The sequence below is a fragment of the Sturnus vulgaris genome, chromosome 1 (genome assembly GCF_052056855.1).
Source record: "Sturnus vulgaris isolate bStuVul1 chromosome 1, bStuVul1.hap1, whole genome shotgun sequence".
Taxonomy (NCBI): Eukaryota; Metazoa; Chordata; class Aves; order Passeriformes; family Sturnidae; genus Sturnus; species Sturnus vulgaris.
Window position 1 is genome coordinate 113,925,691 of NC_142243.1, and position 27,016 is coordinate 113,952,706.

The 27,016-nt window shown below is 40.1% G+C and overlaps 1 protein-coding gene across 1 annotated transcript in view; it reads left to right on the forward strand.

Annotated features, from left to right (window-relative positions):
• The first annotated feature begins 6,490 nt into the window (after positions 1 to 6,490).
• Positions 6,491 to 27,016, forward strand: part of LOC148225419 (putative Polycomb group protein ASXL3) — a 34,680-nt gene continuing 14,154 nt past the window's right edge. The window contains exon 1 of the mRNA XM_088174542.1: positions 6,491 to 6,574. Coding sequence (XP_088030668.1) covers positions 6,521 to 6,574 — 54 coding nt within the window. The 5' untranslated portion in view covers positions 6,491 to 6,520. The remainder of the gene's footprint in view (positions 6,575 to 27,016) is intronic.

Consider the following 27,016-nt stretch of genomic DNA (forward strand, 5'->3'; position numbering starts at 1 on the left):
AAAGAAGGTAAGGGAAAGCAATCCATTATGCACAAACAATTCAAAATATTTCCAAGTTGCCCTTGGCAAGCAGGTGCAAGCAGGTGTGTACTTATCCCAAAGACAGCTTGTATGTATGTAGTCCTTTTCTCCCAACAAGCTAGAGACTTAAATTCTGAATTCCTTTTTCACAGGATTCCTTTCACAACCCTTTCACAGGCGTTTGAACTAACAAGGACAAATTTGAATTGCATTTCTGCAGAGCAACTATGATCTTTATTACTTTTCATTATGTTGGACTGTGTGTTTTGTATCTGAATGTCAACACAGCAACGTTTAGTTCAATGTATGTAGGTCTCTAGGCACTAGTTTAGGAAATTATTTATATGATTACATGCATGGCATGTTACTCCTTAAATTTTTGATTAGTCCATTAAGAAGCTCTTAAAAGTTGGTTTGAATTTTTTGTTTTGTTTTGGGGTTGTTGGTTTGGTTTTTTTTTGGTGTTGGGGTTTTTGTTTGTTTGGTTGTTACTTTTTTATTTTGGTTTGGTTTGGTTTGGTTTGGTTTTTTTTTTTAGGTCATCTGTGTGTTCTCTTTTAAAACTCTAGTTCCTCATCATAGTTCCTTTACCATAACATAATGATGACATTTTATATATATTCCCAGAAAAAGAAAATTATTCATTGTAAAAAGTTAAATGGTACTGATTCTTACAACTTTCAATTGTGGGTGAAAACAGATCAGAAAGCAAGTGTAGCAGGAGCTGTCACACAATGTAAATGCTTTCTTGGGTCATTTTATGGTTGTCTATTACAGAAAGACAGCTAGATAGCTGGAATAATTGCAAAAAAATTATGCGATTGCCAAAATTGACTATAGTATCAGTCATTCACAAAAAAAATTGCAAGGGATAGGCTGTAAGGGTACTGCATGAGTCACTTGTCTTAATTTTGGTAAGTTAAGCTTCAGTACTTCATATCAGGTTCTGGATACCAGTGCTTGTCCTGCAATCATTGGTTTGTTGTGACAACTTGAGACTTACCATGAGCATGTTGCATAAATTTTGCCTATAATTCTTTTGGGACACCTTCACAATTCCTTGAAATTCTACATAACTTGAGGTGATATTTCATCACATGTCTATCTTGCAGGTGAAGTTCATTCTGTGGTATCATTCATATGGTATTAGAATAGCATCCATGCATCTGAAATTCTGGAATCTCTTTCCAGATATGAAGATATGTAATTTCTGTTAAATCAGACACTACAAGTAAACAGTCTTAGTTTTTTTCTCTTGTAATTGCATATTTATAATCCATGCAGCAACTTCCATATAATCAACTAGATAAGCATCTAAAAAAGAGCAGATGAGATAAACTATCAGCTACTCTGGTTTTGATTTGACTAAACTGCGTCATGTAAAAATGAAAGTAATCTTGTGAGCCATCTGCAGACATTTCCTGCTCCTCTGAGGTTTACAGAACTGCCAGGAGGTGTGATCTATATGCAGTTGGAGTGCAATGCCTCAGAGGCAGGTTCTCTACTCTTCTGTTGTGTATGTACAAAGAAACGTTTTCTTTCCAACATTTTTATGGCAACTTGTAAACTGTTCATTGTTCAAAGAGAACGGTCTTCTCATAGAAACTGTCCCAGTGGATTTGGGAAAGGGTGGTTCCATATCTGTAGTACGAGAAATGATGGCCAGCATGGCCAAGGGAAATGCTGCCTGGAGGTAGTTTGGAAAGTGACTGCTTGGGAAGCTCTCTGTGCTGGGTGTATCACTTCTCACATGTTGGGAGGGCAAAGTGGACCACAGCTAAGCTGCAACCATGTTCATTAGATCAGTTGCAGTGCCATAAGAAAGACCTGAGTGTTTATCTGCCTGCTGGAGAGCTATAGAAGGGAGAAGAGGAAATAACCTTACATTTATAGTATTTGCTTGTTCCTGGTCTGGGACTAAAATAATGACAATTGTGGTGAACTCTAAAGCCAACAGAATAAATCCTTGGTATTTACAGTCAAAGCTTTTATTATTTGAAAATTTGCTATGGTTGGATAGGTCTCAGGTAAACTTTAGATTTTACAGTGCACTGTTATTAATAGTTCCACACAGTTAGGAATAAATGTACATAATTTATATTACATAAATTACATAAATGCACATTCATAATATGAAAAATATGGCTGTGATTTTTTTTTCTTGGGGGGGAGGGGGGAAGAGTGAGCTCTTCCACATATTCTATGACCTCTACCAATCTCAAAGAAGAGATGGCATGCTCAAGAAAAGATTACTCTGTGCATATGAGTTAGTATTTAGCAAAATTTAACTTCCACCCTCCCATATCAAATACAGCCGATTGGATCTGTTTTTTTTCATCAACTTCAGGAGACTTTCCAAATACAGTAATATCATCCTGATAATACTAGATTCTTAGCTTGTTATTATGACTTAGCAACATATTTGAAAAACTTGAGATGTTGATTCAGGTCCATATGGCATATGATTAAAAAAGTTCCATTAACTGTAATAAATGCTGTGAAGCTCACACTGTCTGGATACTGGGAAATAAGAATTTTTAAAATCAATAGGATAAAGCACACTCTACAACTATGACACCAGGATCTGTAAATGGTTAACTGTCAATTGTCAATCCCAATGGCTTTGGTTTCCCCTAAGTCCACACAAACCCTCATTTTCTGGTTTGCTTTTTGTCACCACTGTGCTAACACTAATTTAGGAAATGCAGTGACTCCATTAGTATCTTCTGGGATATTTTCTTAATTATCTTGTAACTCAGCATCTCTTGTTCAATTGTAGAGAATATAATTTCCATTGTAGAAGAGGCACATTAGATTGAATTGTCATGCTGTGAATAAATCATTCTGCACACATATGGCATTTTCATGTAACAGCTGATACTAGCTCTTTTGTAAGAGCTGAAACTGGAATTTGTATTGAAACAGTGTTTCACTGTATTGAAGCGATGCATATTTATATATATATAAACACTCGCATAAGAAGTGGAGGTCACAGATTTTTGCTTAACAGGAGTCTTGCTGTACACAAGAATAAAAATTGGCAGTAGACATCAAAAGTAATTTTTTAATGCAGGAAACAAGAATAATGTTCTTCAGGTGGCCTACTACATAATGTCAAGCCTAAAACTTCTATAGCAGTTCAGGTAAATGCATTCACTGGGTACTGAAGCTCAGATATCAGCTCCCAATGTTATTTTAGTATCATTTGACCACTTTATGGGTGTAAGAATATGCAACTGGTTACAAATATACCCATAATAAACAACCGATTCCATCCATGGTCAAAGCAGCAACATCTGGTACTGTAACATCACATAAATATCGCTTAGGTAAAAATTCAGTATGTATTTAATATAACAGCTTTCTGCAGTATTTGCAGGGTATCCAACCTGGTTTACAATATGCTGTAAATATTTACACACCTGTGTATATATATACATTTATACATGTTATATATGTTGAGCTTTTAGGCATAATTCCAATGGTTGCAGTTTGAAGGCAGTTCACCATTTCTCAATTTTCCTGTTGCCAATTCAATTAGAGAAGCAACAGTTATGATCTCCTGTAGTGTCAGGTCCAATTCACGCAGTAAATAGTAGCTATAATCAATAGCAAATGCTTTCTTCCATAAGATGAACTTGACATTTTTCTGCTGTGCTTCTAGACTTACACATGATTTTTAACTCCCTTAAAGCAGAAGTGTATTGTTCTGTTGAGGCACTTGGTTTCTGTGTATGCTGGCAAACTTTATTGGATTCAGCTACATTTATTGCAGAAAAAAAAAATCTATTTCAGGAGTACAGTTTACTCATTTTTTTTTCCATCATGAAACATAGATGGTACCCCCCAGCTCTCTGCTCTGGTGGGTATTCTCCAGTGGGTCCTCCAATACAGCAAACAGCATAACAGATTTTCTTTCTCCAGCAAAGACAGCACCACTGTCACTATATGATTCCCAACCATTTTCATGTGAACAACAGGAGGAACTTTCAGGGACAGGTTGGATGGGGCATTGAGCAACTTGGTCTTATGGGAATGTCCCTGCTCATGGCAGAGTAGCTGGAGTTAGATGATCTTTAGAGCCTTTCCAATCCAACCCATTGTGTGACTTAGGAGCATCTGGACGGTGTAAGAATGATGAAAATAAATTAAATGACAGCATGACACTGTCATTTAACCATTGTAATAGAAAAGATGTAGAACTAGAAAGATCACTCTGGCATCCATGAAATACCAAAATGAAGTCTGACTGCAGACAATATTAGAAACCAACCAAACCAACCAAAAAATCCACAGTCAGATTAGCTTTAGGGGCTCACTGAACTTCTTTCCCTACAAATGTCCTTTTCTGTCCAACACCACCACTGCAACACCAGAGGTCTCATAACAGAAGTTCATGTTACATACGTGAAGCACCTACCTATGAAGAGATGGGAATTAGCGCAAAATATTTCCTTCTGTCTTGCAACAGCCAGTTATGATGGCAATGACTGATAAATGTCCTTACATTTTCTTATTTTGTTGTATTTTCAATACTGAAAACAATTAAGGTATTTAAAAGGCAGCTGTAATGAAATACTCAATTACTACAGACTTAGGCTTTTAGCATGGGGGATCAGATGTGAATAAAACCTGCATGATTTGGAATACAAAGTCACTAAAGGTAAGGTAAAAAAACTGAAGTAGGACAGAGACATAAAAAGGTGAAAATGAAGTCAAAACCACAAAACACAGAGAAGTGATAATAACAGCAAGCATTTTCTTTCTAAATGTTACTAAGGTGACAAAGACAGCATTCAGTAAATAACAAAGGAATAGGTACCTCTTTCGACAATTGGCTGATTGTAAAAATTTTTGCACAACCTCACTGTCAAGCCTGAAACATTGCAGTTGCAACAACATTTTTCTCAAGAACATTTCTGAGACATGCTTAAATCCTCTGCTTAATGCTATACAGACTAGAAGCAAAACTTAAATTTAGAAGTAGCTGTTTTAATAGAATTTTGTTTTGCTCATATTTATAATATTTTATAGATGTGGGAGTGAATCGTGGAATCTGGAAAGGTGCTATCTTCCATGCATTATTTCCCAATAAAATATAACTATGAGGAGGAAGAGGCAAAACACCAGACTACGTGAGTGCTCGTTTAGAGTCTTTGGGGGATGCTATAAGGTTCTTCTGTTTCCTTGAGGGGCTGAAGGTCCTCAGGGCTGCCCTGGTCCTTTTCTTGATAAAACAGGCTAAGTAAGCATTGTGGTAGTCGGGCGTGATTCTTCTTCCCCCACCAAGCTGGGTATTTACGGAGAAATAAGGTTTAACATTACCACAGGAATAAGGCAAGGCGTTACACGGGTGCTGTTGAGAGGACAAAGGAGGGGGAGCAGGCACTGAATTGATGGATACAGAAAACCCTGAATAATTTCTAACTCGTTTCAATCCGAACAAAAAATACCTAACGTATTTCGATAATATTCCTAATGCAGTTTAATATCTGAGCGAAGGGAGGAAACACGGGGGGAAAAAAACCCGCATAACAATATCCTGCAACTCAGGAAGGTGTGCCAAGTCCCTTCGCTCCGCATTTCGTGGGTATCTTAATCCTGGGTCATCCAATTAAAGAAAACCTCGTTCGGCGGTTTTACGAGCGCAGCACATCAACTCCCTTTGTTTACACACTGGAACAAGATGTTCTTTCCTGTTCCGACAAGAAAAGGAGCTGAAACGCTACCGCGGGGTCCCTACGCGCTGGCACCGGCCCGCCCGGGGCTGCCTTTGGTTCGGCAATCCCGCACCGCGTCCGGCCGAAGCGAGGAGGGCACGGGCGGCACCGCCGGGGCGGGGGGCTGCCCCAGCCGTAAGTAAGAGCCAGCGAGCAGCTCGCACTCCGGGGGAGGGCCGGGCGGTGTGCCGAGCCGGTTTTACGGAACGCGGCGCGGCGCGGGCAGAGGGCGGAGAGGGAGGAGAAGGGGCCGAGGGGGCCGCCCTCGCCACCACCTCCGACCGCCGCCCCCGCCCCGGCAGCGCCCCCAGCGCCGAGTCCCCGGGGAGCGGCCGCGGAGCACCACGGGAGTTGTAGTGCGGCGGCGCCGGCCGGCCCGCCATCCCGCTCCCCTCGCCGCCGCCCCCGGCCCGCGGCCCCGCTCTCGCGAGGCTTGGGGGGCGGGCGCGCTCTGGGGCGGGGGGCGCCGCCGCCGCCGCCGCCGCCGTGGGGATGTTGGGCGCGGGCGCGGTTCCCCCGCGTGACGTCACAGCGCATTGTTGTGAGCGCGGCGGAGCATCCCTCAAGCTGTCACAGCTGTGCCGCCGCCGCGGGGAGCCTCTGCCCCCACCCTCCTCCTCCTCCTTCTCCTCCTCTGCCCCCGCCCCTCCCGCCCCGGGGGCTCCAGAGCTCGGTGTCACCGTATCATTGTCCGTGCGGAACCCCTCCGGGCCCCCCCCCACTCCCGGTCCGCCCTCCCCCCGCTCCCCCCCCCCGAACCACCTCAATGAGATGCAAACATGAAAGACAAGAGGAAGAAGAAGGACCGCACCTGGGCCGAGGCTGCCCGCCTGGTAGGTGCCGCGGTGGCAGCGGCAGCATTGTGTGTGTGTGTGCGGGGTGAGTGCGTCCCGCCGCCGCCAGCCCGGCGCGCTGCCCGCCCGCCCGCCGCTTTGTTGCCGGCGATCGGGGCCACTGTAAGGCGGGACGGGAGGGGGAGAGACAGAGCGAGAAGCGTGTAAGCGAGTCTGGGGGAAAGAGTGTGCGAGGCACTCCGAGTGCGAGGGAGAACGAGGGGCAGAGAGCCGGGGCGTGCGTGCGAGGGAGCGGGAAGGAGCGCGGGAGTGCCCGTGCGGGAGCGTCGGGAGGGTGCGGGTGCGTGAGCCGGGCTGGCGGTCCGGGCAGCCCGCGGCTCTGCCGCCCGTCCACGCCTGCCTGGAGAGCAGAAATACCTACGTCCCTTCCGCGGTGTGTGCGTGAGGAAATTCTTTTCTTCTTTCTGCATGCGTGTGTGTGTGTGTGTGTAAATACGCAGGGATCGTGTCTGTCTCTGCGAAGTTCGTGCATCAGATATCCCGAGAAAATTCCTCCTTTTACTAGAGGAAAGTGAAATAGCCAGGATTTGCTCTTCCATCCCTTAAGTGTGGACAGGACAGGGGCGTTAGAGACAACTCTGACCTGGGATTTCGCTTCACCCTCTCTACTTCCAGCACGGAGCTGGGCAGTGTCCAGGGCAATGTAACCCGCTTCTGGAAAGCCTCCGTGGCTCCGGAGACCCGGTCCATTCCCACTTCATTAAGAAACTGTCTCCCTTACCCTACTGTATCTGTTCTCATGATTCTGTATTGCTGTTTGCTAAGTGTAACAGAGTACATTATTTATGTTGTTTTCCTGTTTCGGAGTACGTCTGGGTTCTCTCTATTCGAGGAATCTTACAACAAATAGTTACGCACGGTACAGCACGTATGGTTGTACACGTCCGTATGCGTGTCTTCTGCAAAGTTGGGTCTGGTTCAGCTCCAGCCGAGTGCGTAGAAAGATGACAAAGCTGGAAACATAGGCTGCTGGCTACGTTGCTTTTTTTGTATCTACACGAACTTTATCTTTTATTCATCTCCGATACAGACTGAATTGTTTAAGTAACATGCCATTACTAGTGTTGCATCTGTTTCTGGTAGTGGGTAATGCTATCTTATTACTATCATTTGTTTAGTGTATTTGTGAAGCATTTTCCTTGTAAAAAATGTTTTCGCCTCATTATATGAATTCCTAGATAGGAAGTTCAGCCTCTCTCTCCTACGTAAATAATTATGAGGTATTAGACAGACACTACCTATAGATGTCTCTGTAAGCTGTATTGAGGTCCTCTCGTAGGCTTGGGCAGTGCTAAATTCTGATGTAGCTCGTTATACATCCCCCAACATTTTGTAATAATGCAGCATTAGTGAAGACGTTCTGATATGGTGTCGCTACTGTACACTCTGATTTCTCGTGATTGTAACAGAAGTTTTACTGCAGTAAAATACTCACCTTTGCCAAAGTAGTTTTGGCAGCAAATGTTGCTACGGTACTTGTTTCTCTGTCTCTAAGCTGACGAACGTGCATTCAAAAGTCTATAAAATACATCAAATTGCTGTCCTAACTTTACTCTTTCAAGCTGCTGCTGCAGTTACCATTGTAAGCTGTATTTTGTTTGACAAATGTGCATAAAGGAGTTCATTGTGTATCGAGTAAAATCACTGTTCCCATGTGGTCTAATACAAGGAAAAGTTTAAAGCCTTTAGAGAACAAAGGCTGAGCCACTGCTGTGGAGAAGGGCTAAGAGTCTTAATTTTCATGATGTCCCATTGCTTCATATTTCCTCCCCAGAAGAGTAATGATTTGCTAAAATCAAGTAGCATGTAAGATGATACACTGCTGTATATAAATGGTGGCAATACACAAGGTCTACAGTGTGGTTTTGTCCAGCCTCCTGGGGTTGCCAAGTTCCTCAGAGCTTGTCCCAAGTCTGTTACATGAATGACATGTGCTGCTGCTCAGACCAACTACAGTCTTGCATTGGTCTTTGCTACTTGTATATAGTCACATATGTTTGCAAATCACAATGAAAGATTGAAGCCGAAATTGCTGCTTCTTACAGTGTTTTATGTTAGGACGCTGATGGTTCATTATGACTTTGTTTTCTTGGACTACATCAATAATGTATTACTGCAAGGTTTGATTAAATCAATTTCTTTCCACAGACAAGTAAACAATGAAGTGATTGATACGTACTCACAAAAAACGACTCATGACTTACCTAGATCAATATGTTGTAAAATTGTGTACTGCTGAATTATTTTTAGGAAAAAGAGGGTGGATTAATGCATAGAGCAACTCTATGGATATTTATGTTGTAGATTTTCCATAAAAGGCCTTACATCACAACAATATTAGTCTTTCAAAGTGAAGTGCTAAAAAGTATTAAATGATACAGATAACACTGCTGTCATTGCTTTATCACTCTGTTGTTCATGTCCATATATTACAATGTACACTTTAAATGATGTACTTGCATGCCAGTTTCCCAACTATTACAAGTTTACTCACTAGAGCTGCAGAATTGTAATTATCTTTTCTTTGTTTGTTGTGAGGTGCCGTGCTTATTTTCTTGTACGCCTTTCAAACAGTGCTGAAGCAGATTTTTATTTTATGTTTCAATTTCACATATACAGCTATTATTAGCAGTACACAGTAGCTTCCCAAATGCAAATGTTTCTATACTTGCAACATGCCTATGAGGTTAAGTATTTTGACCTCTGCTTTACTCATGCAGAGTTGAGACATGGAAAGATTAAGTACCTTACTCAAAGCTGTTCAGGAAATCTGTGGGAGAGGTAGTTATGATAGCAACAGCGTCTCTGTAGTAGTTCTGTTTCACAGTCGTAAAATCATCTTCCTTTCTGTGGCTACACTTTTGCCTCATTCATTCTCTGTTGCTACTTCTCTCACAGTAATTATGACAGAAAGTGATATGGTCACGTCTCTGTATTCAGTCTGTATTGAAACTCATAATGTACCATATAATAGTTATGGGTAAAAAGGAGCACAAAAACTGGACTTGAGCCTGGAATTGTTTCACAGCTCTCTGTTTCCCATATTCATAATGAAAAAAGCAGAAGTACTTCAGAAAAAATGTATTACATGGCAGTCTTAAAACACATTGTAATGTGTAAATGCTGAGACTCCAGACTAACTGTCAGTGTTGTATTTACTCATTTTCAGTATTTGATTAAGGGGTCTTTGAAAACCTCCTGCAATGCAGTGTTTTTTCAAGCTGTTCTCTTAATTTTTAAAACACAAGCAGGAAAGGTCTCCCATTATATTAATCTCTTACTGTAAATACCACGTATGTGATACAGGCAATAAAGCAGGAGCCACTGGCATGCCCTCTATCAGAACTTGCGTTTTATGGAAGAAGTCTCCTGCAGAGAGTCGAATCTACTTCTTTCCTCATGCAAGTCTGCTTATCTTAGGGCAAGGCATAGCCCAGCTTACAAGCATTCCTGAGAAATGAACGCATGTGCAGGATCAATAGAATGGTGGCATACCACTGACAGTTCATGTTACAGAGCCCATTTTGTAGAACACACATTTTTATGGACAAAATTGTAACTTGTCTTTACAACCTGCCAAAGGGCATGTCTTTTATGTAGACCCGATATGTCAACTCACTTTGTACTTTGCAGCAGACTACAGCAGTGCTTATGTATGACCTGGGCATTATCTCCATGCCAGTTTTCTGCTTTTTGTGCCTGATAGACTAAGACAGAACACTTAAAAGAATGAGAACAAAAGAAAACCTTTCACGGAAGGAGGAGAAACATCTCTTTCCTTTGTCTCTTAGTTGATCCTCATTTGATGTAGCCTTATTGTTGTTTTCTCATCATACACGGAACTCATTAAAATTGTATAGAAAGGTTAAACACTTGAGTAGTTAAAGCAATTTGTAGTGATTCCTTTCAGCTGAAAAATCTTCTGTTTAGCTTCACAAGGACTCTCGAGCTATTGCTGGAAGTCCTGAAATAGTGAATTCTGCCTCTTAAAAAATTAATGTCATAATTCTGCATAAAAATTATTGAAATGAAAAATACTGAGAACAAAACATGCCTAAGGATACTCTGCCACATAAGAACTGATGACAATTTTAAGTAGGCAACAGTGATCCAACTTTTATCATTTGGCTTCTAGACATGATCTCTTATTATTTGTAGAACTTTGAAGCAAAGGCCTGGACAGAATGAGTGGAGACTGGTCACTTTGGGAATGCAGAGCTCAGAAGCATGGACTATCTGCCTATGAAGGGTGATAGTTTATGGTAACATTTTAAAAATATTTTTTTTTATTAATAGCTTGCCCTTATTATTTTCCTTTCCTGTAAGTGGTATTTTGAAATATAGTTTAGTCTCTGCCACAAGCTCACAATAAACCAGAAGAAAATCCCAAGAATGAGAACAGTAGTCCTTGTTTGGTTATTTGTGTGTTGGATTGCCTCTCTAGTATTTTTGCTGTTTCTTCTCCAAATTTTGTTCTGAAAGAAAGGTTTTCTTGTGTTACTGAAGACTTATGTGCTTGACAGTTCTATGGAGAGTCCTTGTGGTTCAGGTGATGTGTGCATATTGGGTGAGTAATGTTCATGTCTTAATTCATGTGTTTCTTGCAGTAGTCTCCTGACAGGATCCAGCTCTTAAGTAAGAGCTGTTTGTTTCCTCTTGTAAACTTTAGGAACATTATGCTAATTAATTAGGGAAACCGATGCTGGAAAAAAAACATGAAAACCAACTATTGTAATTGTTAGCTTGCATGCTACTGTTTAATGTGGCTGGCTGTCCAAAAGCTGATTGTTACTTCATCTGGTGTGCTGAGATAATGTAGTTGAAACAGATCTGTTGTGGTATGGAAGTATTTTTGTATTGCATCTTCATATTTGAAGACCACAAATGAAACAGAAAAGTAGAAGAATAACTTCTGCATAGCTATACCATTGATGATAATCCCTTTGACTTTTATGTTAAGTCTCTGATTTTGTTACTATAAATAACATTTAAAAGCATCGTGCTAAAGGAGCTTTGTGTATCTTTAAAATGGAAAATTTGACATAACTTTGTTTTATGGTATTAAGGATTTCTTTGTTGTTGGCAGAGACCTGCTATTATTTCCATATTTGTTCTGACTTAATTCTTTTTCAGATATACAGAAACATTGTGGCTTGGGAAGTTTTGATGGCCTTTCCCTTTGATCCACAATCAATGCTGCTTTGAAGAGCTATATTTTAGTTTGGTTGGCTCTAGGGTTTCCTCCAGTCTGTTTTATTCAAAGTAATTTTTATAGTTGTTAGACAAGGTTGAACCTGCACTTGTTTTTTTTTTCTACCTTCTGTGGTTTTGGTTTTCAATATTTTATTTTGTTAGTGTGAAATACCATTAATAAGTGCAGGTTTGGTATTTTTTTATTTAAAAAAATAAATTAAAAATGTCTACAAACAATGTCATCTATTTCAGCTCACCTTTTGCATTTTCCTAGGGTAGATTGAGAGAAATGAGATTCTAACTCTTTATCTTGAGGCAGCACTTTAACCCTTGGCATCACAGACCTTTAGATAGACAAGAACCTCACGCAGGAATGGGACCTGTTCTCAGTAATGTCACATTATTTCTGTCAAACCAGGGCAACAGAGGAGAAAACCCTAACAACCTAAATATGAGAGCATTCCTCAGTCGTGTGAAGGTGTTTTCAGTGCCTTAAGGTATGATTAATGTTCCCTGTTACAGTGATTATTTCCAGTGTTTTCTGGCTTACCTTTCTCTGTAGAAAAGCCAATATTTTCCTGACATACTGAATTTTCTGTTGAAATAACTATTCTGTTTTTTCTTCCAAGAGTAGATTTGGTCAGTTGCATGTAACCACAGTGAAATAGTTTCCACTAACCACACTCAAGGCTCTTCACAGCCTTCACCACTCTTCACAGCTAGGTAGCTTTGGATTTGCTAGCTCAGTTCACCAATTCTCTGTATCCAAACCATGGCACTGCAGCATCTTTGTCTGGACCAGGTAACATGCTGTTCTCAAGGTGAAAAGCCAAACTTACTGTACTTCCTGCTGGAGTTTTTTTGTTCTTTATACTGTAATCAGCAAATTACAGTCATGTGGAGAATCGTGCTAAACTCGACCTCTTCACTTTGGAGTAATAGTTTTTCTTTGTTGGGTTTGTTTTTGGTGTTGTAAGCTTCAAAGTGTTTTCTGTTTTCCTGAGTGTGATGATGATGGTCTCAGTGTTCCCTGTAAATAGCAATAACTTAATCGAGGTCTCCTTTGTGCTATCAAGACTTGGGACAAGATGAGATTAGTGGAAATTATTTCATTATCTTTCCATGAGTTCCAGATGACACTGAGCAAATCCTCCTTTGAAGAAACCAAGTGTCTTAGCTTTTACTTTGGGTCAGCTTCCAATGCAAAGGCAGAACAATAAGCAGCATATCCTAGTACAGGCCATTTGCTCATCCCATGAGTTCAGGTAGCAAATCCTTGTGCTGCTCAAGCACAACAGATTGGTCATGAGTGGTCCATTTAATCACTTGCCAACTTTGAATGACAATTACTGTCCCCAAAGGACCCCAAATTGTTGACATACTGGCTGTCCGAGGCCGCTCTCTTTTTGAGAAGTCCTGCCGGATGGTTTTCTGTTGCTGGAGTTCCTGTCTTGGGAGGAGATATACTTGCTGGAAATGTAAAATAGTAGAGAAGTGCTTACTGATTATCTGCAGCTAATCTTGGTTTGAAAGCATGACCTACAACTTTCTGAATGGTGATAGGGCTCTAGCACAGACATCATATGAGTGTCAGGAGACAGGCAAGCCATCTGGCAGTACATGCTGTCTTCCTGTAGCTTCTTTGCTATCAGTGCACTGATTGTGGTTAGGGATAGCACTTAGCGTTGAAGGGGTCTAGAGAAGCTCCATTAACTTTGATTCAAGCAAGCTCTGGTGTTTCTGATGTTAGAACAAGAATGTCTGGGTGATCTGATGTTTTCATCCTTTGACTTAATAGTTCAGCTCTCTAATTTCTTGAGTTCAGCAGGACAAAATCTGTGGACCCTGGCATGTGACTTTCCACAATATTGGAGGACTTTTTACTGGAGTTTTTTAACGTATGGGATCCAACTTTTGCCTTGCAGCTTATGACTGATGTGGCCTCTTGTACCTCAGGTGTCTGAGATTTGCTTTGTAGTGTAGCATCAAGTTTTGTTTCTGACAGCATTTGCCAGGATCAGCAGCCATAGTTCAGTTTGTTGCTCTGGAATCATCAGACTCATGAGAGGATTGGGCTATAGTTCTGTGTAGAAGATATTCCAGGTCACATCCTAGATTATTGTTCACGGTTTTGGAGCATCAGAAAGTAATTTGTTTAGAAGGTACATATTACATGCTGTGTTTTGAAACTTGTTCTCCTGTATGCATTGATTAGTCTAGACAAGCCTGTGATGAGAATCTCCTCACTGCTTGTAGTGGGTCAGCTCTAGAGATCATTATTCTGTGGGTGAAAGTTGCATCCTGTAGAACATAGTCTGACTTACAGATAACAACATTTCCTAAACTTCTACAACTTCAGAAGTGTTCCTTGAGAGACAAGATCCTGAGCTACTAGGTTATTTGCTTAGGAAAACTCAAGGTTGTTTTCTTTATTTTTTGTGATTTTGCTTAGATCTTATAGTCAGAATTAGGAATTTAATGAATCAATGAGGGTTTATAATTGTTTTATCCTAGTTAGTTTCCTGTGTAACTTGACATCTAGGGAGGGAAGAGAGCCTTAGCCAAAGTATATATCAAACATTTGAAGGTCAAAGTTTGATTCCATTTCAGCTGGCTCTTAGCAGCTTGGTGAGATGCCTTGTGAAATGTCTAGAGTCCAGTAAATCACGGTCAAATTCATGTCCCATATTATTTGTTCCTACTTTTGTGACTTGAACCTTCTTTTTATATAAGATGAGGCTTTATCACTATCGTTGCGTTGCCAAAGTACTTAACTATTTTTCATTAAGTGATACCATCTGGTATCTGGTTTGATTATTTCTTTTTCTGTCCCATAAATTGAAACTGAATGTCTATTGATACCTATTTTTAGATAAATGTTAATTCTTTTTATACCTCAAAATTCCTAGTTATCCATCACCTGCTGGCATTGCTGTATCAGCAAAGCATGTGATATTCCATGTCATTATGCCTGCCTGCCAATATTACCTAGCAAGGGTAATGGGAAAAAATAGACCCTTATTGTCCATAGCCTGCTGTCATTCTTCTGGACCAACATTCTAGCAGCTACCTCAAAATCATTACATTCTCTGATCATACTAGCTTCTTTAATCTCATTTGGCATTTCTGTCATTTAGAAGTTACAGACTGGTAAGACCAATGAGAACCTCTTTGGAACTCAGTGTTTCAACTAAGAAAAGCATCTTAATTAGAGCATTACTTTGATAGAAGGTGGAGTTGGAAAGGGCCTCAAGGTCACCTTGTCTATTTATACTTGAAAAGAAGTAATACAACCCAAGTTAGTTTTAGTTTTGTTAAATCAGTGAAATTACTAACTTTATTACTGATAGGAGCTATGACTTGTCTGGCCTTTGCCGGAATCTGCTCTTTTAGTTAAAATTTACATTCTGCTTTAAAAAATGGAAGAACAAAATAAAATTATTAGGAAAACTTGATGCATGATTTAGATTTTAGATGCATCGTGTTTTTTCTGACAGTGACTGGACAGAAAACATCAATTTTCTATTACAGATTGAGAATTTTATATCCAGTTAGTGGTTCTCATTCATGTTCTAGGCTTTTTTTGGAGGCATTTTGGGCTTAGTATCTTGATTTTTTGGGGGGAATTTGATGCAGCAGTGCTGCAGCAGGTTTGTACATAGAATACCAGTGTTTAATGCATTCTAATCTATTCCATAATTTGTTTCATTCATAATGCAGATTTTTGAGACATTTTGCAACTACATGTCTTCTGTTTTAAAAGTGAAAATGTAGAATAATGCAGTGAGGTCATTGACTATGTGTAGAATAAGCTCAGAATTCACTGTAGAAGAAATCTTCAAATTATGTTCTATTAAAGAGATGTTAATACCTTTTTGTTACCGGTTTCAGGATGACCCATGGCTCCATAGTACCTTCCTGAAGGTGCCCTCCTGGGTAGCATCTAAAGTGCTTTTTGCTAGATATGCCAGGAGGAAATATTTGGTGGGAGGGAAGAGTAAGGAATTCCTGACTTGCAGTCCTAATCATATATATATATATATGTATATATATATATGTATGTACACATGTAGATTTTCAAGTATTGGATTACAGACCTGTGAAACTGACTGAGAGGATCACAGAAATGAGGCTACATGCCTGGGACATGCCTGTAATGAGCCTCAGCATCCTTTGCATAGATAATTTTCAATAGCAAGAAATGGATGCTGCTCTCAGCTCTCAGGTTGGTCCAGTTTTGTGATTGTTTCATCTTGCAGTCAGATTCTTCATGCTAAAATCCCGTTCCTCCAGTCAGTGTTCAGGGATCAGCTGACTCAGTGCCAACTTCCCCTGTTGCTTTTGGAATGAGAGCTACCCATCCGTGTGGAATGTCAAGGATAACCAACCCTATGAGTTTGTCTTGGACCAATGTCCCTTTTCTTTAGAAAAAGTCTATTGCTGAAATCTGTGGTTTTTAGAGCATGGGATTGGCTCTCAAGGAGCAAACATTGAAAGAAAATGGAATTACTGCTTGGAGCCATCTTGAATGCTGCAGTTGTCTTATGAGGAAGGATCTTTCCTGCTCTTTGTAATAACAGCGTTCCAATGGCTGAATGAGCCCCACTAAGTGGTTGTGATGTTAAAACATGCTCTGGCTTGGATTTCTAGAAGCACTTTAAAAGTAGGGGGCTGTGGCTTCACAAAGTAGGCTTGGAGATTTTTATCAGTCTGTCTGTGCAGGTTACTGCATGCCTTTGATACATGTATCAGTGACGATTGTTCCATTTACTAAGTACCTCCGCAGGAGCTTCTCAGTACCTGTGCTGCTGATCAGCCCCTGGCAGTAAATGTCTGATGTTCAGCGCAGCCACTGCGGGTTGTTAATTTGGCCTCCCGTCCCAGCAGCGTCTGCACCTGGGCAGGAGGCTTCGGGACTCCCATACGGCTGTCTGGGGAGTTCTCCAGTGCAAGGGAGTATAAATATGGGAGAAGTGTGGACAAAACGTTGCATGACTGACTGAAGGATGCAGGACACGATGCAAGAGAGGAACAATAATGTGAGTGAGCAGAGTGAAAGACCTTGGGAATAAAGTCAGTGGCGGAGCAGCGATTTTCGCTATTGTGTTTCATGGCCTCCAGAAAGGTAGTCTTTTAGGTGGTCTGTGAACTACACAGTGAAAAATTCAATAGGAGATGGGGAACTATAAAAAATTTGGAGTGAACACAGTTATCAAAAATGTTTTGTATGGAATTTGAAATTAGATCAGAAAAGCGTTGTCTTACTGATTTTTAATCTGTTTAATAAAATGGACCAACGAGAAAAACAACCAAAGATACCTTAGTAAAAATAAATTAAGTAGTAATAAAAATATTTTATTTTCTTCAGGGACCTGTTTTGTTGGGTTTTTTGGGGTTTTTTGTTTGTTTTGTTTGTGTTTTTTTGTAGATTAATATTTAATTAAGTAATTGTTATTTTGCATGATAGAACATTTTTGTCTCCAGCAATTCCTAGGGTTTGCTACTTTGTTTGGAAATAGACTGTTTGACACATTATGAAACCTTTCTAATCATACAAGAACAGATTGCCTGTAGAAGTTGAGAATGCCCCGTCCCTGGAAGTGTTCAGTGCCAGGTTGGATGGGGCTTTGAGCAGTGTGATCTAGTGAAAGGTGTCCCTGCCCAAGGCAGGTGCATTGAAACCAGATGATCTCTAAAATCCCTGCCAACCCAAACCATTCTATAGTTCTATAATTCTCAGAATCTGTAACACTTCCATTAAATAAAAAAAACCCATGAAAATAATATCTCTGTCATTGTTAGTCAATTTTAACTGTCCTTGATGAGGACACACTCAGTTTCATACTAATTTTCTTGTGCTAGTTCATTTCATTAGTGTCTGAGCTGTAGGAAAATGTTTCAAGCTATTTAAAGTAATGTTAAATAGAGTGAAATAATGCTCCTGCCTTCATTCTGAGCCAGATCCACGAAAGTGGCAGCTTGGATTAGTGAGGCTGGTATATATGCATGGTGGTTGGGAAATGCTTCTGAAAGAGCTGTGAAGAGAGTAAAAGGTTTAAGAAAATTTAAAAAGCACTGCACCTGTTCACTGTTATCTGCATTGTTGGAGCTGTTATGGCAAGAAGTTTCATGTGTGAGTTCAACTGTTGTTAAATGTTGAAGTTAATTTTGTAGAAAGATATGCGTGTGGAGGGAGAGGGAGGGGTTCTGGGAAAAGCATTCTGAGAATTAATGTTCTGAAAAAAAAATGAGGTTTTAAATACATTCATGATAATAATTATGAAGCTTACTACTTTTAGCTCTTGCATACATTTTCTGGGATTAGTAGGAGAGAATGAAACTGGGTTTATGTCTGTTGGCTTGTCATGTCACCACAAAAAGAGTGTGTGCCTGGGTGATACTGATGCAATCCTGAGTGAAAAAACAACAGTACTGCATTGGGGAGCAGTGGAGAAAATGGAGGTGCTCTTGTGCCAATGAGAAATAGAATAGTAAAGATAATGAAGGAAGTAAAAGATAAATCTGACTGACAATGAAAAAAAAAAGAGAAAAAAGCCTGACTCCATTCAGTGATAAAATTGCATATAATTTGTTTATTTTTTAATTTTTCTACCATTTCACTTAATTATATCATCAGCTTAAGTCCCTAAACTTTAATCTTTAAAATTGGAATTTTTCTCAGACTTTAAGAGTAAAGGGATTTCAAGATTAAAAAAAAAAAAGTCTGTATTCTCTCCTTTATAAAATACAAGGCCTTTGTCTTGGAGATAAAATACTGTATTTACAGGATGTTACATTCAGTTTAATTTTAGAACAAGTTGTACTATGGTCTATCTTGACTAAAGGATTGTTGTTGAAATTACAAGTAATGCCCTTGAAATAATTGAAAAAGAAAATCAATTTGTCATCTGAAATATTTTCTCATTCATTTGGTAGTAACATCTATTAGAATTTTCAGAATTGGTTTGGAATTATCTTGCCCATATTATTACTTGAGCAACAGCAATAAAAAAAAAGAAATCTAGATTCTCCTGTTGGAGAGGTTCTCCTAGAATCTCCCACTGGAGACTCCAGGTCCAAGGCCATCTTGGGCACTGCAACCATGATATGTGATGGAGTTTTCTGTTCTCGGTGCAGTAAGGCAGAGGTTCACCAAAACTATCTTGGACTTTTGAAGGACAGACTTCAGCCTGTCCAGGACAGTGGTTCCGAGATCACCTTGGGAAACAGCCAAAGGGGTCCAGGAAGGCTGGATATATTTAAAGAAGGAAATCTTATAGGCACAGGAGCAGGCTATCCCTAGGTGCCAAAAGATGAGCCATCAGGGAAGAAGACTGGCCTGGCTGAACAGGGAGCTTTTGCTGGAACTTGGGGAGAAAAAAAAGAGTTTATGACCTTGGGAAATAGGGGCAGACAACTCAAGAAGAGTCCAAGGATGTCATTAGGACTTGTAGAGAGAAAACTGGATTGGTGAAAGCTCAGCTAGAACTCCATGTGGTCATTGCTGTGAAAGATTATACAAAGTGTTTTTATAAATACATTAACAACAAAAAGAGGGCCAAGGAAAATCTCCATCCTTTATTGGATGCAGAGGGGAATGCTGTAAGCAAAGATGAGGAAAAGGCTGAGGTGCTTGGTGCCTTCTTTGCTCAGTCTTCAACAGAAAGACCTGACATCCTCCAGGCAGCCAGTCTGATGGGTCTGTGGGCAGGGACAGGGAGCAGAAGAGACTCCTGTGGTCCAGGAGGGAGCAGAAGAGACTCCTGTGGTTCAGGGGGGAGCAGAAGAGACTCCTGTGGTTCAGGGGGGAGCAGAAGAGACTCCTGTGGTCCGGGAGGGAGCAGTCAGTCCCTGCTGTGCCATTGACACCCACCAGGCTGTGGGACCAGGTGGGATCCACACCAGGATACTGAGGGAAGAGCCAGGTCACTCTCCAGCATTTGTCACCAGTCCTGGTTAACCATGGGGACCCAGAGAGCTGGAGGCTGGCCAGTGGGATGCCCACCTGCAAGAAGGGTTGGAAGGAGGATCTGGGGAGCTACAATCCTGTCAGCCTCAGTTCTGGGAAGGCACCATCTTGTAGCACATACAGGACAATCAAGGGATCAGGCTCAGACAGAATGGGCTTAGGAAAGTCATGTCCTGCTTTATCCCGCTGATTGCCTTTTTATGACCAGGTGACTGATCTGCTGGATGAAGGAAAGGCTGTGGCTTTGCCTACCCGGATTTCAGTATGGCTTTCAATACTGGTTCCCATAGCATTCTTGTGTAGAAGCTGTCTGCTCATGACTTTGATGGGTGCACTCTTCACTAGGTTAAAAACTGGCCGGATAGCTGAGCCCAGAGAGTGGTGGTGAGTGGTGTTAAATTCACATGGTGAGTGGTCACCAGTGGTGTTCCCCTCAGGGCTCAGTTTTAGGGCCAGTACTGGAGCCATCCAATTTAATATCTTTATAAATGGTTTGGACAAGGGGATTCAGTCCAATTTCAGTGAGTTTGCAGTTGACACCAAGTTGGGTGGGAGTGTTGATCTGCTGGAGGGCAGGGAGGCTCTGCAGAGGGATCTGGACAGGCTGGATCAATGGGCCAGTGATGTGAGGTTCAACAAGGCCGGGTGCTGGGTCCTGCACTTTGGTCACACCAACCCCAGGCAGCAGCACAGGCTGGGGAAGAGTGGCTGGAAAGTGACCCAATGGAAAAGGACCTGAGGGTGCTGCTTGACAGTGGCTGACATGAGCCAGTGTGTGCCCAGGTGGCCAAAAAGGCCAATGGCATCCTGGCCTGCATCAGAAATAGTGTGGCCAGCAGGATCAGGACAGTGATGGTCCCTCTGTACTCAGCACTGATGAGGTCACACCTTGAATCCCGTGTTCAGTGCTGGGCCCCTCACTACACTGAGGGGCTGGACCATGTCCAGAGAAGGGAAATGGAGCTGGGGAAGGGTCTGGAGCACAAGTGTGATGAGGAGCAGCTGAGGGAGCTGGGAGTGTTTATCCTGGAGAAAAGGAGGCTCAGGGGAAACCTTATCACTTTCTGCAACTGCCTGAAAGGAGGCTGTAGCCAGGTGGGGGATGGTCTCCCAGGAAACCAGCAACAGGACAAAGGGGAATGTCCTTATGCTGCACAAGGGGAGGTTCAGGTTGGACAATGGGAAGAAATTTTTCACTGAAATGCGTTTAAGCATTGGAATGGACTGCCCAGGGAAGTGGTGGAGTCACCATCCCTGGAAGTGTTAAAAAAATGCCTGGATGTGGCACTCAGTGCTGTGGTCTAGTTGACAAGGTGGTGTTTGGTCAAAGGTTGTACTAAATCATCTTGGAGGTCTTTTCCAACCTCGGTGATTCTGTGATTCTGATTGTTTCAAAGGTAGAGTATGAAGTCAGAAACCCAAGCTGAGGTGCTGTAATTTTTCCCTACAGCTGAAATAGATTATTCTTCCATAAATGTAGAATGTATTATTGTCAACTTCTAAAACATTAAATATAAATTTGAATTTATTTGCCAGTAGCATTTCCTAGAGCTGGCAATTTTTAGTCCTATGTTTGCTGAGGAGATGTGACTTTGGGAAAACTCACATCTTCATGTTGTTTCTCATAGAAAAAGCAAAGAACCCATGACAGAATATACTGTATAACAGCCATGTTTTCTTCCCACTTTGTTTGCTTTTTTAAGGTTATGGTTACTATCCTGTAAGGTAACAGTTCATCTGTTCATTGTATAGTGAGGGGTCTTAGGATAAGAAATGTACAATGATGTTAGAGACCCCTAAAAATAGAAGCTTGTCTTGAATAGGTAAGCCCAGCTTTATGAAAAGTTTCTGCATTTATATTCACTTTTAAAATCCTCTGTGATTCCCCTCTGTTGACCAATTACTTTGCTGTGATTCTGCTGTTTGGTGGTGGTAGTTGCATGATGTGTGTGGCTGATGGCCACTTCACACTGTAACCTGGTCAGTCCATTCCAGTTTGACTTGGACAGGTCAGCCAGTCTTGCAGTTTGAAATAATTTCTTTAGGCAGAGTCAGGAGTTTGGAACCTTCACAACAATTGCAAATTATACTGAACAGTTTCAAGTTGTACCCCCACAGGGAAAGACATGTTCTGTATTTTGTTTCGAGATCTGATTGCAAACTGTTGGTTTAACAATCAGCATTTTGTCTCTTCATGAACTCCAGCCTTGAATTCACTGTTCACTTTTCTCCTTTATAGACTGGAGGTCCTATTGAATTTGTTCACCTGTGCCAAGTGATTGCTCCTATTGGTTTTAATCTCTAAGGAAAATCAGCATCCAGCTGGTAGACAGTTGTACTGATGAGGACCCATTGATTTTTCTCTCCTACCCACTTACCATCAATAAGAAATGTCCTTAGCTTTCACAATACTTTTTCCCTGCCATAATGTTGCCCTGTTACCTGACTGTCAAGACTGGTCTCAGTTGCTGTTCGCGTTGAATGTGGATGTGATTAACAGCCTGATAAAAATGTTTAAGTCAATATTTGAGAAGCCTGGATAAAGATAACACTTTATCATGAGAGCTTTTTAATAATGTGTTCTGTTTGATGTACACCAATGGTAAGGAATTGCTTTTTTTAACAAAAAAAACCCTTTTTTTATCAAGGGATTTTTTTATTACGCAGTATTCAGAAAAGATTTAAGAAAATGCAGAATGTTGATGTTCTGGTTTGGGGGAAAAATAATTTTTCCTTTTTTAACAGAACTTTCGCTTAACATGTTGGTATTTTTTTTGGTTTGTTGTTTTGTTATTCTTTTTTCACTACAGTATTATTTTAAGTATTTTCTTCCATAAGAAGTGAGAAGCATGTAAACAAAACATTGTTTGCGTTTCTCCAAAGTGATAAGCTTTTGAAAAATTATTACCTTTGGTTTAGGATGGTCAGATAATTTTACAAGGACCCTGGGAAGAAGTGAGCACATAACTTCTCAAATCTTGAGGAAAGCTGTTTATACATCTTAAACAAACTCAGATACAGAGCCATTATATACTCTTACTAATCTGCCTGTGTTGTGACAAGTGTTTCTTGGTAATAGTTGTTAAATAGTGTATTTTTTAAACCTTTAAACAGATGCTACCAGAAATTGATATAAACCAGCAGTATGGACTTCAGTTTTACAATAAATTATGTGTTTAAGAGGACAAGTGTGGGTGGACTTAGGTGGTGAGTTGGGAGAAGGCACTGTGTGGAAACACTGCTAAGAAGGACTGAACAAATAAATGACACAAAGTGGATATGAGTTAGTGAGCTGCAAAATATTCTCCTATTTTTGAAAATCTTAGATGACTAATTGTCAACCGTGCCATATGTAAGTAATGTGGGCTTCCAAACTTGTGGCAATTAAAACTGCTTAGCATCCCACTCCAGCCCTGTATTATATTCTGTGTACAAGTCAGTACTGAAGACTAATCTCTTATGACATTAATCGTCTCATGAGGAGAGATGGAATAAATCACAGTAGCCCTTCCTCTCTTCGCTCATGAAGATAAATGCCATAACACGATGGCTGATCTTCGTTATGACACTAACCATTATATATTTAACAGAGATAGCAAAATCTCACTGACAGCTAACAAAAGAATTCTCTCTTTATACATTCTTTGAGAAGGCTGTATTTCTTTAGTTCAAAAACATGACTTATCATATCTATTCTCAGAGCAATTTAAGCAGTAGATCTGGATTGTGCCAGTGAACTGTACTCTGTACATAATGATGTCATGATTCAGACTAATAAAACCTGATGTGAAACAATTGTGAAGGCTTTGGAAGGAAAAAAAGGTGCATAACATGCAAGGACTCTTAACTCTGCTCTTTTCTATTGTTTGTTTGGACAAGAAGGAATACTCTCCTGTTTAAAACAAACAACACTTCTTCCTCCCCAAAACCGGGCCATTGGTTTTGGATGAAAATTTTTCCTTTTGTGAAAATTTTAGTTTTCATTTTGTGGAAATTTTGGTTTTCCCTTTTCCCTCAGTATTTGAACAGGTGGACTCAGAAATCCACTTTCAGTTCTTTAAGTTCCCTATTGTGTCTGTGATTGTAAGGGACTTCTATTTTTTTTTCAGCTTTATCACTTGCTGTACATCTGTCAGGAATTGAATTCTTTGTTTTCCATGCATTAGACACATTGTAGTCTTTCTTTCTGGGATACATTTATTAAGAAGAATTCTTAGTTATGTTCTGCATGTCCATTTACTTGTTGTTTTGAAGGATGTATCATCCTGTGAGTAAGGCACAGTCCAGACAAATGAGTAGTGAAATTTATGGACTTCCCTTCGGAGGTTAAGAGGATCAGTGTGACTTATCCTGGTTGCTCACCAAAACATCAAAATATGCTGTAAATTTCATGAGCTAGTTTCTTGCCATCTATCCCACACACTTAAAATGGAAGTATAATTTTTATAGTTTTATGTTTGCTGTCATTAGACATTCTATAAACATAAATATATTCATGGTGGATCAGTGGAATCTGTGTCAGTTGCAGCATTAAACTTCTCCTTTTAGTTAGTCAATTTTACCAGGATGAAATGCTTAAAATGGTCAAAACTATTATGTAAAAATATTTATGTGGAATGCATAGTTTAAAATATTTTATTTGTTTTCTATTTTCTCTTCTGTTTTCTCCTGTTTTCTTTTTCGCCTTCTAGAAATCTTAGGTCTGTAACTTTAGGACACTGTCTAACAAGATAAGCTCTGATAGTAAAGCAGTGGTAAGAAAATCAGCACAACTGTCACCTCCTGTTAAATTTGGTACATACAAAGAGTAGCCAGTAGGAATTTTATTTCTCACATTAAAAGTAACCCTTACACATTACGCTTGCCTGAGGAAAATAAAGCGATGAAAGCTTCTGAAACAAACATATATTCATTCTTTCTGTTGATTTTTCTGTAAAGTTTTGCTCTTTATAATTTTTTACCCTACTATGCTGAAACATAAGTTATGCAGCAAATCTTTCAGTGCCTCAGAAAAAAAAAGAAATCTGTATCATCTTCCAATAGAGAAAACAGTATATATGGAAACAAATGTGTTTAAGCTTTGGTGTTTCTTAGTTTTTTAGGGGGGTTCTTGTTCCTTTAGTAGTAATGAATATATTCAGACTGATAGTAGTTCTTTCCTCTGTTATCTGTAATGTAAAGGAAGCTGACAGGATACTGGTATCCATTCAGCTCCATTGGTTCCAGTCACCTAAGCAAGGTCTCTGTTTTGAACCAAGTAGGTGCCAAAAGAGAATTTTTATCCCTTCCACAATTATAGGTGTTTCAGGAAAATGGCCTATGTGATCACTGAATGAGTGCAAATTTCAGTAATGATTTTGGATGGCAGAGGGTTTTTTTTTTTTTATTCCTTGTCTCTTCTCTGAAATAATGATTTGTAGCTTTAAAAGCTTTGACCAAGTTTTCTAGCTGGGTCAGCAGTGGTGGAACTTCTACTCTAAACTAAATAGGCAAGATAATATGGTTCACAAGCCAGAGGAGATCTACATCACAGTTTGGCCTGTCAGCACCTAAGAGCTGCCAGCAAGGTACCAGTGCTGATTACCTGTGCAGCACTTGTGTGCAGTTTTGGGGAACTCATGGCGTGAACTGCAACTGTACCAATGAACTCATGTTGGAGGGGGTAGAGGACATAGGAATATCCTGTAGGCTTAGGTAAGGATTAGGGAAGAAAGATATTTGGATAGAGATGTGGGAGATATACAAATTAGGGTTATTGCAACACCTCAGAAGATGAGAGTGTCAGTTTGAGAGTAGGGTCAGGCTGGGCACAGTGAGAGGCAATGGATTATTGCACTAGGAAGCAAGGGGAAGTATAGCTTGCATGGCTAAGTACAACTGGCACTGAACGTGGCACTATCAGAACTGAGCAGTCATTCTGGGAATCTGGATGCTCCATTGCTTGAACTGAAATCATTGTTAGTAACCTGCTGCTAATAGTGGAACCCCTACTGAGATAGCAATTTTGGCAGCATGCTCACTGGGATATCTTTGATCCTGATCTTAGAAATATGATAGGATTCTGTGTGCTCACTAGGTTCATCCTGCTACAGTCACAGAGGAGTTTATGGCTCTGTCCTGACAGAGCCTGTAAGAGAAGGTTCCTGGTTGCTTGGACAGGCTGATTGTGTTAGTAAAGGGAGAAATAGAAAGGTTGCCATTTTTTTCAGTGTGCTAGACCAGATCAATAAGTTATTATAATAAAAGTCAGTTGTTTAGAGCTGAAAACTTTACCCTACATTTTCTGTTGTGATGTATGAGACCGCTAGCAATGACAGGATGTCACTTCTGTGAGAGCTTGTGCCTTTTAAAGGAATAGCCCAACTGTATGTTAATTTTAACTGAATTGTAATCCAATTTCTTTTGAATTCAAAATGTCAAGAGTACAGTTTATCTGGAATTTCCAAAGCTGCCTTTATATCCATTTGAAATATGACATTATAAATTTTGCAAAGAACAATAAAAGTTTCAGACATCTTAGGAAAAGCCTCAGATGATCCGGTTAAAGCAATGGCATGAACAAAGAAACTATTCAGCTTCTTTCTTGCTCTTTTCTTTCATTCAATATTTTAGGAGATGATGATAATGTCTTATGTATCTGGCAGGTTAGCAAAGCTAGATGATTTCAGACCAACTTGCAAATTCTGTAATAGAAATTCTTTTGTGGGAAACACTTGCCCATTTGTTTTCTATAGTTCACGCTAAAGGAACAGTAAAATGCTTTTCACTGAAAGAGAGCTGGGGAAAATTACTTTATGAGTGTGCTTTAAACCATTTGAGTTCTATTGGTCAGTAGCATTACCTCTGAACCTAAAAAAAGTGTGGACTAGCAAGTGTGGACAAAACCGATGTTAAAACTTAATGTATTTCATCATATTATGGTATTTTTTATGTGTTCTCTTGTTATTCATGTAACATTTTTGTCCCTTTCCTTGCTTGGTATTTCTTTTCTTGCTTATCTGTAGTATCAAGTGGATTACAAGGACAAATTCATAGTATGGAGCATACTGAAAGTGACATGTCTTATGGAATGCACCGTCTTCAACTTAGATCTTATTATTTCCTTATTGTAATTTCAACTGCTCAAAGAGAAAAGTCCTACCAGGAGAATTATTACTCCTGTTTCAAATTCTTTTTATATTTTTATACCTGGAAACCACTCTTTACCTTTCTCTTGATCACTATCAGTAAAAGTTCTGTGAATATTTGTTTGATAACTT